Here is a 12,947-nt window from a genome sequence, read left to right on the forward strand (position 1 = left end):
TTTTCCCTCTTTGCTGCACCAAGTGGTGCATCCCCGGGTGCTCGCAGAGGAGGGACCGGGTTATGCTTTAACTGGAGTATGGCATTTGAGCATCAGCTGCCCCACGGCTTCCAGGTTTATGCACCTCCCCGCATCCTCCCGACCCTACAGGCAGCAGATGTACCCTCACAACTCGGGCTTTGCGGCAGCACATCAGATCGTAACCCCTCTGATTGCTGCTGAACTCATCTAAACCAACCCCCAGTTTTGCTCTAAATGCAATGCCTACACGATGGCACTCTGCGAGCCGACACTGCCATCCCACTAAAAAATTAAACCTAAAAAAAAACCAAACAAACCCCACAAGGACATGAGTGATCAGCTCAGGTTTCTCCCCACCTCATGTGCCACTTTTTCCAGAAGCGGTGCCTTTGTTTCACGAGACAAAGGTTTACATTACCCCAGCAATGCCCAGAAATGCCTCAGGTTAATACAGACCCGCAATGGCCTGAGCCCCACAGCAGTCCCAGGGCTGCGGCAGCGGCCGAGCACGTCAGGCAGGCGCACACTCCAGCTGCAGCTGCCAAATTTTCAGTGGTTTCACATTTAAAGTGAAACTGCGCAGCAGAGCTGGCACCGGGACCGCGGTGCGTGGCTGCAGGGAGGGAGCAGCAGGGGTGAGGGTGGGAGGCTGGCGGGGTTCTCTGCCTTCTTTTGCCTTCTTTTTCACAGGCCCCATCTGGAGCACTGCATCCAGGCCTGGGGCCCCCAGCAAAAGGACACGGAGCCGTGCCCAGAGGAGGGCCACGAGGGTGCCCAGAGGTTGGAGCAGCTTTCCTATGGGGACAGGCTGAGAGCTGGGGGTGCTGGGTCTGGAGAAGGGAAGGCTCAGCAAGACCTCACTGCAGCCTTCCCGTTCTTGAGGGGAGCTTAGAACAAAAGGAGAGTGACTTTGTGCAGGGGCAGATCGCTCACAGACGCTCACAGCAGCCCTGGCCCGGCCCAGCCGGGCGCTGCTCCCCGTTCCCAGTGCAGGCTGCTCTGCTGGGCAGTGCCATGGCAGGGGGCTGGGGTCACGGGGAGGCAGCTTTGTGCTCACAGCCCATTGACCGGAGTGGAGGTGAAGGAGGCCCAAATAAAGGGGGAGATCCCAAGTCTGGGAATTTCAAAGCTGGACGAGTTTCAAAGCCCAAACCAAGGATCAAAACCCCTCAGACACAGCTGACTGGAGATAAATGTGACGACCTAAAATAAAGCTTATTTCTCCTTCCTATGCAAACTACCCAAGCCGAGCCTCCTGCAGCTAGCAGCTCCAGCCCTTTGAAAAAGAGAAACTACTTCTAAACCAAACCCAAGATATTAAAATATTTGTTTTCGTTGAAAAGATAGACCGGGTCTTGTGATTCGTTATTTACTATTCTGGTAACCCTGGCTGCATCTGCAGCCGATAGTGTTTCCTCAGAGACAGATCAGATTGCGCTGGCGGGCGGCCAGCAGGCATGTGACTGCAGCACGGGGAACCTCCATGCCGAGCCCGCACGGAGCAAGGGCAAGGATTAACTGCTTGCCAGCCCTGCGAGCACGCAGCAACGCTCCCCTTCGACTAGGGAGAAAGCCAAACAAACCCATCAAACTAGTAATAAAAAAAGAGACACGAGAAAGATATATATTTTTAAGAAAAGCGCCGCTTTTTTCCTTCAGTTAACTGGATTTAAAAAAAAAAAAAATGCTAGCAATTAATAATTGAAGTTAAGCCTTTCGAGTACCCCCTTCCCTTGTTTGCATTCCCGCGGCATCCCATGGCAGCTCACCAAGGGGGCACATCCCATGGGGCTGCAGTGTGCTTGAAGTGGTTAAAATCTGGAGATCACAGAATGGCTGGGTTGAAAGGGACCTTAAAGATCACCCAGCCCCACCACCAGCTGCCCCACAGCTCAGCTGCACAGCACCCACCCACGGCCTCGGGCCCCTCCAGGGATGGGGCACCCACAGCTCTGGGCAGCAGTGCTGGCAGCCCACTGCCCTTGGAGAGAAGGATTTCCTCCTCACATCTGACCTTAATCTCCCCTCTTTGAGTTTAAAGTCATTCCCCATCGCCCTACCGCTATCAGACCATGTAAGAAGTTGCTCTCCCTCCTGTTTATAAGTTCCCCTCGTGCTCCAGGGAGGCTGAACTCAGCATGGGTGGGAGCAAGGGTCTGGGTGCTCTGAGGCCGGGGAGATGCCCACCAACAGGACTGGCAGCTGGCGGAGGAGGCGGCCTCCTGATGAGAGGTGACGGCCTCAAGTTGTGCCAGGAATGGTTCATGTTGGATATCTGGAGAAATTTCTTCTCCAAAGAGCAGTCAGCACAGGCACAGGCTGCCCAGGGAGTGGGGAGTCACCGACCTGGAGGCGTTCAGAATGGAGGGGACGTGGCTCTGGGGGACAGGGTCAGCGGGCACGGTGGGGTGGGCTGGGGGTGCACTTGGTGATCCCAGAGGTCTTTTCCAACCTCAACAACTCTCTGAGGCAGTATCCCTGCAGCTCCCCCTCCGTCAGCAAGGCGCTGCTGAGCCTGGCACGGTGCTGGGAGCTGCAGTGTAACGACAAAGCTTAGCATCTTCTTGTGCTGTACTTCCAAAAGGAAAAAACATCAGCGCTTTGTAAAACTTACTGCACGCCAATTTGCTCCCTGCCCTCGTTCCCTCCTCCCATACTGCAGGAGTGGGGTTCCCCTGTGCAGGGGGTAAGATCCACTGCCGCTCACAGCACCGTAAGCTGCTTAAAAACTGCTGGCATAAAGCAGGATGGAATCTGGCTGCCAGGAAGCGGCAGGAGGTGTTTCCCCGGGCCCACGTGCACTGCCTCCTCAGCAGTGCTGTCTGCCACACGGGTACCCGTCAGCTGCAGAGCAGCGCTGCGTCGGCCTCGGGGACCGAGGGAGCTGAAGTGTTTATGCAAGTACAGTGGCTTATTTCATAAGTCATGTGTCTGCACATCTGACATCCACAGAGGGTTTTAAGCTTTAAGTCAAGTATTCGTAGCCAAATCCATCACCGCTTCAGAACGCGAAAATTGTTGCAAATGGGTAACGGCACAAGGGGGGGCCTGGAGCTGGGCACTGCTCTGATGGTGACTGTGCCAGAGGCATCGATCTGCAGCAGCAGTCGAGGAAAGCAGCCGTGTGATTGCTCTGAAAGTCTCCCCACCAAAAAAATCTTCAAAAAGCCAGAGCGCCCGCAACGAGTTAAAACAGCACGGGATTACGCTTTAGAAACGGCAACCCACTGAAGTCAGCACCCTTCTTCCCTCCAGCAGAATTTGCTTAAGAGGGTAGAAATCAGCACGAGTTTCAGGTTCAGCGAAGGACTCGGGCTCCTGACTTCCCCGTGACTCCGGTGGGGAAGCAGGCGCCCAGGGAGATAAAAGCGGCACAAATGGGTTTGCTGAAGCTGTGCCAGAACATCTCTGCATCCTGTCTTTGGCGCTTAAGGATCCCTTTTCTCCCCTTATTGCACAGACATCGTGTTGCTGCATGCTGCAGTCCCTGCACAGCACTGCGAGGACCCTCAGCCTGGGCTGGCTCCGGGCACGCTGCGGCGAAACCACCTCATCACCCAGCTCTGCTGCCCCAGGAAATTCGGTTATCCGACATTAAACTGGATTTAATTCACCTCGTTACGCTATTAAAGAGTAATATTTATATCACCATGGAAACCTCCGCATAAAACTGGTCGTTCCACACGGGGTTACGCAATGAGCGGGTCATGTGCGTGATCATCCCACAATGGCTGGGGCGAGGAGTGCCAGCCCAGGGGACGTGACTGCCCTGCCCAGCCCTGCCCTCCCGGCTGCAGGCTGCCAGGTGAGCACCATGGCACGGCCCCACCGCGCTGCCCAGCCGGAGCAACGAGCCGTGGGGCGGCTGGGTGGGCCTGCAGGCTCAGCTCTGCTGCACCCAGCTCTGGGTACGTGCCCCTCCCGTCACTCTGAGACTGTTTAACTTGGAAGGAAACGGATAACACGTGAAGTCCACCAAGTGTGTGTGGGGGGGGGGGGGATGTTTTGGGGGAAGTTTTGGGGAAAGCGGCTGGGAGATGCTGTTATCAGGGAATGGGAACGCAAAGAAACTGCTCAGGGAGAGGAGGGGGAGGACAGGGAGAGCAGAGCAGAGGGAAGCCCGTGGCTGCTTGGAGTTGCTGAACTCGTCTCAGCTCCCTGGGCAGAATCTGCAGCTCCCAAAAGATTCCTGCACCCTCCGCTCCGCTCTTGGCACGGCTCACCCCAACCACGTGCTCTGCTGCTCCTCCCGTCCCTACCCAACACACCCCCGGTGCTTCCCTAGGGGGAAGGTCTACAAATACAAACAAATCACAAATATACACTGTGCCTTTCCCCTGAAACACCACCCAGCCCCTGGCACGGCACAAACTACAGAAAAATGAGTGAGCCCTCAGGATCCTTCCTGCTGGGTAACGCACCTCCCGATGTCAGAATTCTCTGGTTTAAACATTGGCACGTTGCCTGCTGTCATGCCTTTAAAAAGGAGCTCTGTGCTGTCTGTGAAAGGGAGCACCCTGCCACTCCCATCTGAGAGGGCATGAATCACTTGAAACAGATGGATTTCTTTTTATTTCCCTCCCCATTACTTAAAGTATGGAAAGAACATAGAGTTAAATGTCAGGGATGTGCTTATCTGCATTACTACGTACGTTAACTGCTGAGAGAGGCTCCCTGCAGGTACTGATAGCAAGAGATTGCAGCAGTGTGTTCTTCTGAGAGAATAAGATAGATCTCCTTGCCAGTAACTGGTTATCTGAGACTCATTCAGAGAGCAGAATTTAGAGCGGGGTGAAGGTCCTGCTTTGCTCGCACATCAAGAAAATACCAAAGGAGGAGTCCTAACATGGGCTGGCAATTCTCATCCCTCAATGGGTCTCAAGACAAGAGGCTGCTGGGAGCTCAGTATCACCTAAAGCACAGACATCACTGGTCACTTCTGCTCCGCTCAGACTGAGCCCCGGTGGATACGCACACTTGGCAAAACCCAAACCCACAAACAGAACAGAATGGCCTGTTATCTCCAGGGCCTCTCTGGTACTTACTTTTAAAGGAGACCTTAGATGTTATATGCTACATTTCTAGACGAGACAACATTTTCTTTTTGGGATAAGGCCTCCACCGCCCAGAAAATCCTGCACTGAGGAGGAAGACCTAGATGGCTGAAGTGCTTTTGAAGAAACAGCCACAAAAGATATGAGAGAAACTGCTCACCTGAATTCATTGAGGGCATCAACAATCCTGTTATACGCCAAACTCCGCTGACTGGCATCAGCTGATCTACGACTCATTTTCATAGCCTTGAAAACAATCATTAAACAGATAAGTAACACCAGACAGAGCTACAGAAAATGGAAAACAAAGTCATGTGTTTGACTTTATCTATCATGCAACTAGTCATGCAAATAATTTTTTTTTTTAAATGATAAAACGATGGTACAAGTGCCAGCTTTCCTATCTGAGGAAAGATAGGTGAGGCACATGCGTTTGCAGCCTCATTCTCCTGTTCTTTTCATCATTAAAGGCATAAAAGGGGTCAAAGTTTTTACTGCAGGGGCAAAGTAACCGCTAAGTGTTTCCTAGAAGAGAGATTTGAAGCAAATCTAACCACATATTTGAAAGTTTCCTACGTATCAGATTCAGGGGCTTAAGATAAAATAAATAAATAAAAATGGAAAGTGAAAAGCTTGGTATTTATTTACAGTCTGGAATACCCTAGAGATAGGCTCTGAACCCGCAGTCCCCAGTGCTCAGATACAGCTGAAGCAGGGAGGTGAGGGTGGCCTTGAAAGCACCTTTCTCCCTTCACTGATCCAGGGCTCGCTGGGAGCCCACACAGCCAAAGGCCTGTTGTTGTTTCAGCAGCCTCTGTAGTATAATGCAGCAGCTCTGTCTGCACTCTGTGCTGTACTTGAGCAAGCGATAGGAAACATCAGAGATGTTGTGGAGCACAGATCCTTGCTGGTGCAGTTTCAGTACCAGGCAGCGAGCTGATCCCACTTTTGTAAACGAGTGACAAGAGTCAGAAATGAAATCTGAAAGGGCTGGGGGGGGAACATACAGCAATACAAGCACAAGGATCAGAAGGGGCCGTGTTTACCTGTTCTATTGCACTCTTCAGTTTGTTCATGTGACTCTCAAAAAGCGGAAAGTGTGAGAAGAAGAATTCGTTAAATTTGTTGTTTTCATCTTCGTCTCTGGAGAGTGAAAAAATAACTCCAATTGCTATCTTCTTCTTCCTGACAATTCCTGGGCTAGGACCAGAGCTGTCATCTGACAAGTTAAAGCTTTCGTCCATGGACCTTGAAACATGGAAAAAATAGAAAGTTAACACAATCCACTGTTTAAAGTTGTACCTTGGTTTTCCTGTGTAATTAAATTCCAGAACATTTAACTTCAACAAACACCTTTGGTTTGCATGCGCTGTCAAATCAACGCCATCGATAGCAACCACTTTGCAATTCTTCAAAAGCAACCATTAGCTGACCCTGCAGTCAGAAAATCTGGAGCCAGATTCAAAGCCTTTGTGGGATTGGAACAAGGTATCCTCACTCTCTCTTACTTCTGCCAAGAATTTGCGTTTTGAGTAGGATTTTAGGGCTTCTCATCCTCAAAAGTACAGCCTACAGTTAGTGCAAATGGCCTCAAGAAAACAGAGACTGCAAAGTTCAGGTGTCGAACTCAGCCTGACATACAGCTTTGCAAATACACCACAGGAAGCAACAGCAAGAACAGACGTGCATACGCAAGGGCAGAATCAAGCTGAAAATGGTGGAAAACTGTGGGAAGCAACCAGCACCATCAATCCCTGCTCACCATCGAGGGAAGACCCCGTTCTCCAAGCTGGTCGTCTGGCTGCGCCGCCAACGCCTCTGGTAACTGCTGGCACAGCTTTTGTTAAACGAGGAGCCCGGAGATGGAAACGGAGTGATGAGCAGACTGCTAAGAGATGCTGCAATAATTAAATACACATATATATAAATCTCTCCAGAAGAAGGAATGTTTGGAAAATAATACCAGCAACTCAACTATGTCCCTGAATATAAACTGGTGTTGCTCACAAAGTGCCTTCTCTTTTGCTTATCTACACTTCTCATCTCAAAATAATCAGTCCGTAACAACATTAGCAAGCTATACAAGCACTGCAAGGGTGGGACAGTCTTACAGCCTTATGTACTAAGCAACACACAGGCTGCACCTTGCTCATCAACCCTGAGTATTGGGAAACAGATTCTTTGTGGAAAGGATCAATGCTGAGCGCATCTTTAAAAGCCTTTCCAGCCCTACCCCCAAGTGCCCAACCCCCCAAGTGAGGATGGCGGTGGCTGGGGGGGCACTGGGGAGGCAAGCTCATGTTTTAACATTGATGTCCTCCTCAGTTTGGTAAGGAGATGACAACGAGTACTGCTCGGAAATGCCGTCGACTCATTTCAGTGTTTAATTTGGCTTTCCTATTTGCAGCGTGCTTTAATAAATCGCACCGCTGCTCAGATCAGCTCTGTGGGGCTCCTATGAAACAAACACCCTCGGTGCCCGAGGCAGCAGTCCCACGAATGCTTACGTGGAACAAAAAAAGAATGATCACGTTTCAGCACGGGAAGTTACTTTATGACATCTGCATGTTTCAGTAACAAGACAGATGGACACCTAGTGACTATTACCAAACAACTTCAGAACTTATAGGGTTAACGGAACTGACATTACCAGATCTTGCTATACCGCTGTCTCTGTCCTCATTCTGCTCCCTCCCAGGCATATCCATAGGGTTGCTGTGAACTGTAAAACAAGGAATACCAATTAGCAGGGGAATATACAGTTCCTTTCTTGTTTGCCGATCTCCATGTAATTAATGAAACAAAAACATGCTCATTAATTCAGATCAACAGCACTTCACAAGGCCATCACCAAGAAAGGCTGCTTAGCTGAGCAAGCCAAAGCACTGATTTCAAAAGCTGGTATGTAATTTTCTGAAGTCCATATATCTGCTTTAGTCCAAACTGCATCAGGCTCACATTCTCTGTTTCTTTATGTCAATACTTTTCAGTAAGGTTTTATTCTGCCACATAGCTCAGAGCACAGACAAAAAAAAAATCAACAACATTTCAGTCCTATAGCAGCTTTCCCAGCTATTATAAAATTTTACAAGGATTTTACAATGCTGCCTTGAAGAAAATAAATACTTCTAAATTGCGAGCAGTGCATTGGTTGTTCAACAAAGCTGTAAGCTGTCCAGAATCACAGTCTGCATATACAGAAGATCAAAAGTGTATCAGGCTTAGCAGCCTCTACATGTGATGCATTTTACAAATATGCCTGTGGAACAGAAGCTACTCAGCCATGGAAATAAGACCCAGCTAATAAAAGCGAGAGACATTCACTTTATATCATCATAGGTTAGCTTTAATTGTTACAGCTTGCTGGAAGTGAATCCAGATGAAAATAGCTTGATGCTATTGTGAGAAATTATTTCTAAAAAGATGAAATCTTGTATAAATAAGTTTACAAAGCAAAAAACACAAACCAAGCAGCCCTAAAGAGGGCGATTTGAATATCTGCTGTCCTCTGCATCCAAAAAGATGAGAGAGCAGAGATCGCTGTCTGTTTTGTGTTTCAAAAAAGAAGGAAGTCTTATTTCCAGGGCTGTGCTACCAAGGCACACCTGGCTGTCCCAGCAGCTAGACTAGGCACACAGCACAGCACACAGCACACTGCAAACCTGCAAAGAAAGAGGCGCTCCGGATCAGGCGGAGCGGACCTTGTTCAGAGAATGCCCGCCTGGGGCTGCAAAGCTGTGAAAGACCTACATGGCAAAACGTAAAATACACATGAAAGAATGAGGTTAGTAAAGCAGAACAGTCTGTAGGGAGGGGGCCAGGGCAGGGAGAAGATATAAGCCAACATAAATGCAGAGTAACGTCCGCAGGAGAACAGCTCTTACGCTTAACAAGAACGGTGATTCAAGGAGCATGGCTCACAGTTGAACTACAGGCTACTTATGACATTAAAATAATAGACCCAGCTTTACAGCATCTCCCATACAAGGACGGGGCTTCTGTCCATGGGCTTTTTTTATTTTTTTTTCTGAGTTGAAAACGGTTAATTTATGCAGGCTCCGAGCCCAAGTCGATCACAAACAGGAGATTCATGGCGGAGGACAATGTTTGTTTTAACATCACACTGCGGGGTGTCTGAGCAGCGCTGTCACTGAGGACGCCGGGGAGGAAGGAGAGGAGGCAGGCAGACATTGCTCTTGGTGGAACCAAGAGAAGATGCCAGGCTGAAGGAGCTGCTCCGAGAGCAGTCAGTGTGCTGCATCAGTGGAACAACCACACAGAAAGCCCAGAGTCAGCAGTCTTCTTCGTGCTCCATCCCGAGAGTACTGCTGGAATGCAGGTATCCAGGGGAAGGTGTGTATTTACAGTACACAGATCTGGGCATTCTAACAAGTTAACTGCTAGCCCCTCTCCTAGACTGGAAGCCACTGATCACTCAGGGTTTACTGATTACAGAAAACATGAAGGTTGCACTGCAGCAAAGCTCCCTTCCATTCTCATGGCTCCTCATTCCTCGGTAAAGGAACGGACATGACTAGTGCTTCTTTTCTTTCTGTCTTCCTCTTTATCCAGCATATCTAAAAAAAGCAGCCTGTAAATAGTTCCCAACCAAAACACACAGAGCCTCCTCCTGCTGCAGGCTGGCAAGAGCCAGCGAGTCAGAAGCAGCGTTTGGTATTTAACCCCACTGTCAGAAATGCTGCAGTTACAGATTAACTTCTTTGCCGACTTTACCCATGGTTCCCCATGTGCTGAAATAGGAACTGTAAACAAACACTGCTGAACAGAATGACAGCGTGTGCAGCTCAACTGCAAAGTGCTTCCAGCATCCTCCTCCTGCAGGCACCTCCTCCCTCCCTGCTGGGCGCCCAGGTGCCATGGGCTGCTCCTGCATCAGCTGGGCTCTGTGCCTGAGAGCTCCAACAGCTCCACGTGAGCTCACAGATTAGGTGGCATAGCAAACACTTCTGCCAGCATAAACCACAACAAAACCTTAAAAGCAGATGAGTAGGGTTCCCCTGTCTCATAGATGGGGCACCTCATTCACTCGAGGGCTGGTGAAAAATCGCAATTTAATATTCAGGAATAGTGAACATTACAAGAAGAAAATTGTATTATTTTTTTAAAAAAAACTTGCCCAGCTTCGTAAATTCAGGAAGCAGCTTCCCTTACAAATGGAAGATTGGAATGGTTTTAATGAAGTATGCCAGCCCTTCAGCTTGAAGAGCATTTACACTGATGCCTAGCTTCAACAAGACTGCACTGTGCTTTGTAGTCAATAGGGACATCAAATTCACTCCATGCTTCCAACCTCAGAAAAGTAGATTTTACAGCAGTATTCTGGAAAGTAAGTGTAAAAAGAAATCCCTCATTCCACCTACCATAAAAGACATCTTGTTTGGAAAGCAAATGATCTAAACCAAGGGAAAGGCAAGATGTACTCCCATCTGAGCAAGGAAGTGCAGTATTTTTACTATTAGATTTCACTCTGGGAAAAGTCAACATCCTCCACTTTGTCACCTAATGCTCACACGGCCTTGACCCACAGCACTTCCACAAATGCTGAGAGTCAGAGACTCCAGATGGTTTCTCAAGACTGCTTAGCTTCCAAGATCAGACCAAAGAAGCAATCTGTCTAATCTGATCAAAAACTAAAGTGCAACTGTGCAAGGTTAACTTAGCATGGAACACGCAGCCACATGTGTTCAGGTGGCCAGAGTACAGAACAGAATGGAAATTATTAACAAAAATAAAATTGGGGGAACTAAGCCAGGCAGAATCAACCCTGCCTGATCTGAGACGCAGTGCTCAGAAAGTTCTACAATTATTTTCCAGCATTTTTTGTATTTGAATTTAGGTATGTTTAATATTTCTCTATGGAGTTTTATATACACACATGTAGCTGCATATAATTAAGCCACTGATAATTCTTTGAACTGTCTAATTTCTTCACCTCTTTTCCACGTTAACATTCATTTTCTGTTCAGATCTTAGCTTCCCTATTTTTGCACTTGATTCTACTTAGACTTTCATATTCCAGAACCTGTCATCACTCAGTTAAAGGTAAACAAAATAGGAAATAAAATCTGTTTGTAATTACCTATATTCCCAAGAAGTCCGTTCATAATTGTACTGTGGTCAGGCTTTAATGTATTGCTGTCTTGATTAATGAACTCAAGACTGTCCTGCAACCTAAAAGACCCAGAAAATAAAACATACAACAAAACCAGTGATTTGTATTTCAGTAAAACACAGCGTCACTATATTAAGGCTCAAACAGAACGGACAAGAGAAGAATGCAGACTTACACTGCCGCATTCTGAGCTGGGTCAATTAACACATACAAAATTAAACACGGATCAGTTCAAAGCCAGGTCTGCCTATACGCAATAGAAATCATTTCTAAAGGACTCACGTATTCAGGCTTCCATAGATGCTGCTTCCAGTGCGAGCTGTGAAAACCTTGCTGAGCATGAGCTGAGGAGGTGAGCTAGAGGACGGAAAGGAAGATGTCAGCCAGAAGCAGTGCCAAGACTGACTTTTCATTTCCATTTCACACCCTTCCAGATTATAATTTACAGCTCTAAACACAACATAACAGCCTTTTGTGTCCAGAGTGATATCGGAATAGAGCAAATTCAGGAATTCCTTTTAGCCAACATTTTAAATCAGCACTAAGGATTACATCTTCTGACAAGACCAGTGGTAAAAAAAAAAAAAAAAGAATCTTACCGGATCTGGTGAATTTTCAATGTGGAGCCCTTATAGCTCATGGCCACAGAGCCAAACATCATCTCTCCAAGCATGTTAGCATCCGAGGAGCACCGAGAACCCTGCAAAAAAAAATAACCCACTTGTTTAGAAGCACGCTTCTACTCAAGGCAAAGTACACCTAAGGAAAATAGCCCTTACTTAAAAGATGAACATGCAGCATCTCTCTAACACTGTCAAATACACCGAGTTGAACAGTTCAGTAAAGACAACGCTAGCAAAGAAAGTGATCTTCAAATTCACTGTGCAGTAAAGCACTAAAATCATCCAACAAACCTAACCCATACCGGTGGGGGGCGATTCACGCTGCAGGAGGTCAAGGGGCTAAGAAGTTTAGAGTGTAATTACACGCTTTGTTGAAAGAAAACCAGTAAGCCTAAACCTTGTATCAGCCAGACAAGGAGTTGCAAGTTCCCTGGTGATCGTATGTGGGTTGTGCACTGGAGCCCAGCTGGACCCAGAGTTTTCTGACAAAGACTGAGCTGTATCTTGGCTACGGATGGTGTTTTGTACTTGACCCATCGTTGTGTGCCATTTCCTGGTACAGCTGTGATGGCAGCAGGAAGGAGCTGCAGGAGGGAGCTGCAGCACCGTGCTTCACCGAGCATCCCCTGCATGCAGCTGCTGAGGGCTCACTGCAGGGCTCACTGCCTGGCTGCAAGGGAACAGCACTGCAGGGTCACCACCTGGACCCAGCACTGCAGACACTAACCTGAAATTTAAACATGACTTGGGGCAATCAGCTGCAGGCAACACTCAGATGACAGTCATCACAGTTGTGTGCTTTCAGTGACTGAGATTACCAACCCTTTATCCAGGGCTGTTTCTTTTCTAGGCTGGCCGCATACGAGGACTGGCTCTTCATTTCTATCTTGCCCTGAGTAACTCAAAATATTGTGATCACTCACTCACAGCACTCAAACAGCTCACAGGTATCTGAGGTGCGTGATAACTCAGAACACTTCCTCAGAGTAATCCTTCCAAAAAAGGACCCTAAAAGCAGGCATGGAAACAACCTCGTGTCCAGAAATTACTAAGTGCCATATCTTTGTATCCATTATCCAAGCCCTGAACAAGCAGGATCCTCACTCGGATTCCTAA

The 12,947-nt window shown here is 48.1% G+C and overlaps 1 protein-coding gene across 3 annotated transcripts in view; it reads right to left on the bottom strand.

Moving 5' to 3' along the window:
- FNIP1 (folliculin interacting protein 1) overlaps positions 1 to 12,947 on the bottom strand; it is a 60,963-nt gene that overhangs the window by 11,098 nt on the left and 36,918 nt on the right. For 2 of the 3 annotated variants that reach the window (XM_021410301.1, XM_021410302.1), the window contains exons 4-11: positions 11,808 to 11,908; positions 11,491 to 11,565; positions 11,176 to 11,267; positions 8,738 to 8,821; positions 7,726 to 7,797; positions 6,838 to 6,973; positions 6,122 to 6,323; positions 5,236 to 5,321 (exon numbers count right to left, since the gene is read on the bottom strand). In XM_021410301.1, the coding sequence (XP_021265976.1) occupies positions 5,236 to 5,321; positions 6,122 to 6,323; positions 6,838 to 6,973; positions 7,726 to 7,797; positions 8,738 to 8,821; positions 11,176 to 11,267; positions 11,491 to 11,565; positions 11,808 to 11,908 (848 nt within the window). The remainder of the gene's footprint in view (positions 1 to 5,235; positions 5,322 to 6,121; positions 6,324 to 6,837; positions 6,974 to 7,725; positions 7,798 to 8,737; positions 8,822 to 11,175; positions 11,268 to 11,490; positions 11,566 to 11,807; positions 11,909 to 12,947) is intronic. The other variant, XM_021410303.1, reaches the window with a different exon arrangement.

Source organism: Numida meleagris, chromosome 12 (genome assembly GCF_002078875.1).
Source record: "Numida meleagris isolate 19003 breed g44 Domestic line chromosome 12, NumMel1.0, whole genome shotgun sequence".
Classification (NCBI taxonomy): domain Eukaryota; kingdom Metazoa; phylum Chordata; class Aves; order Galliformes; family Numididae; genus Numida; species Numida meleagris.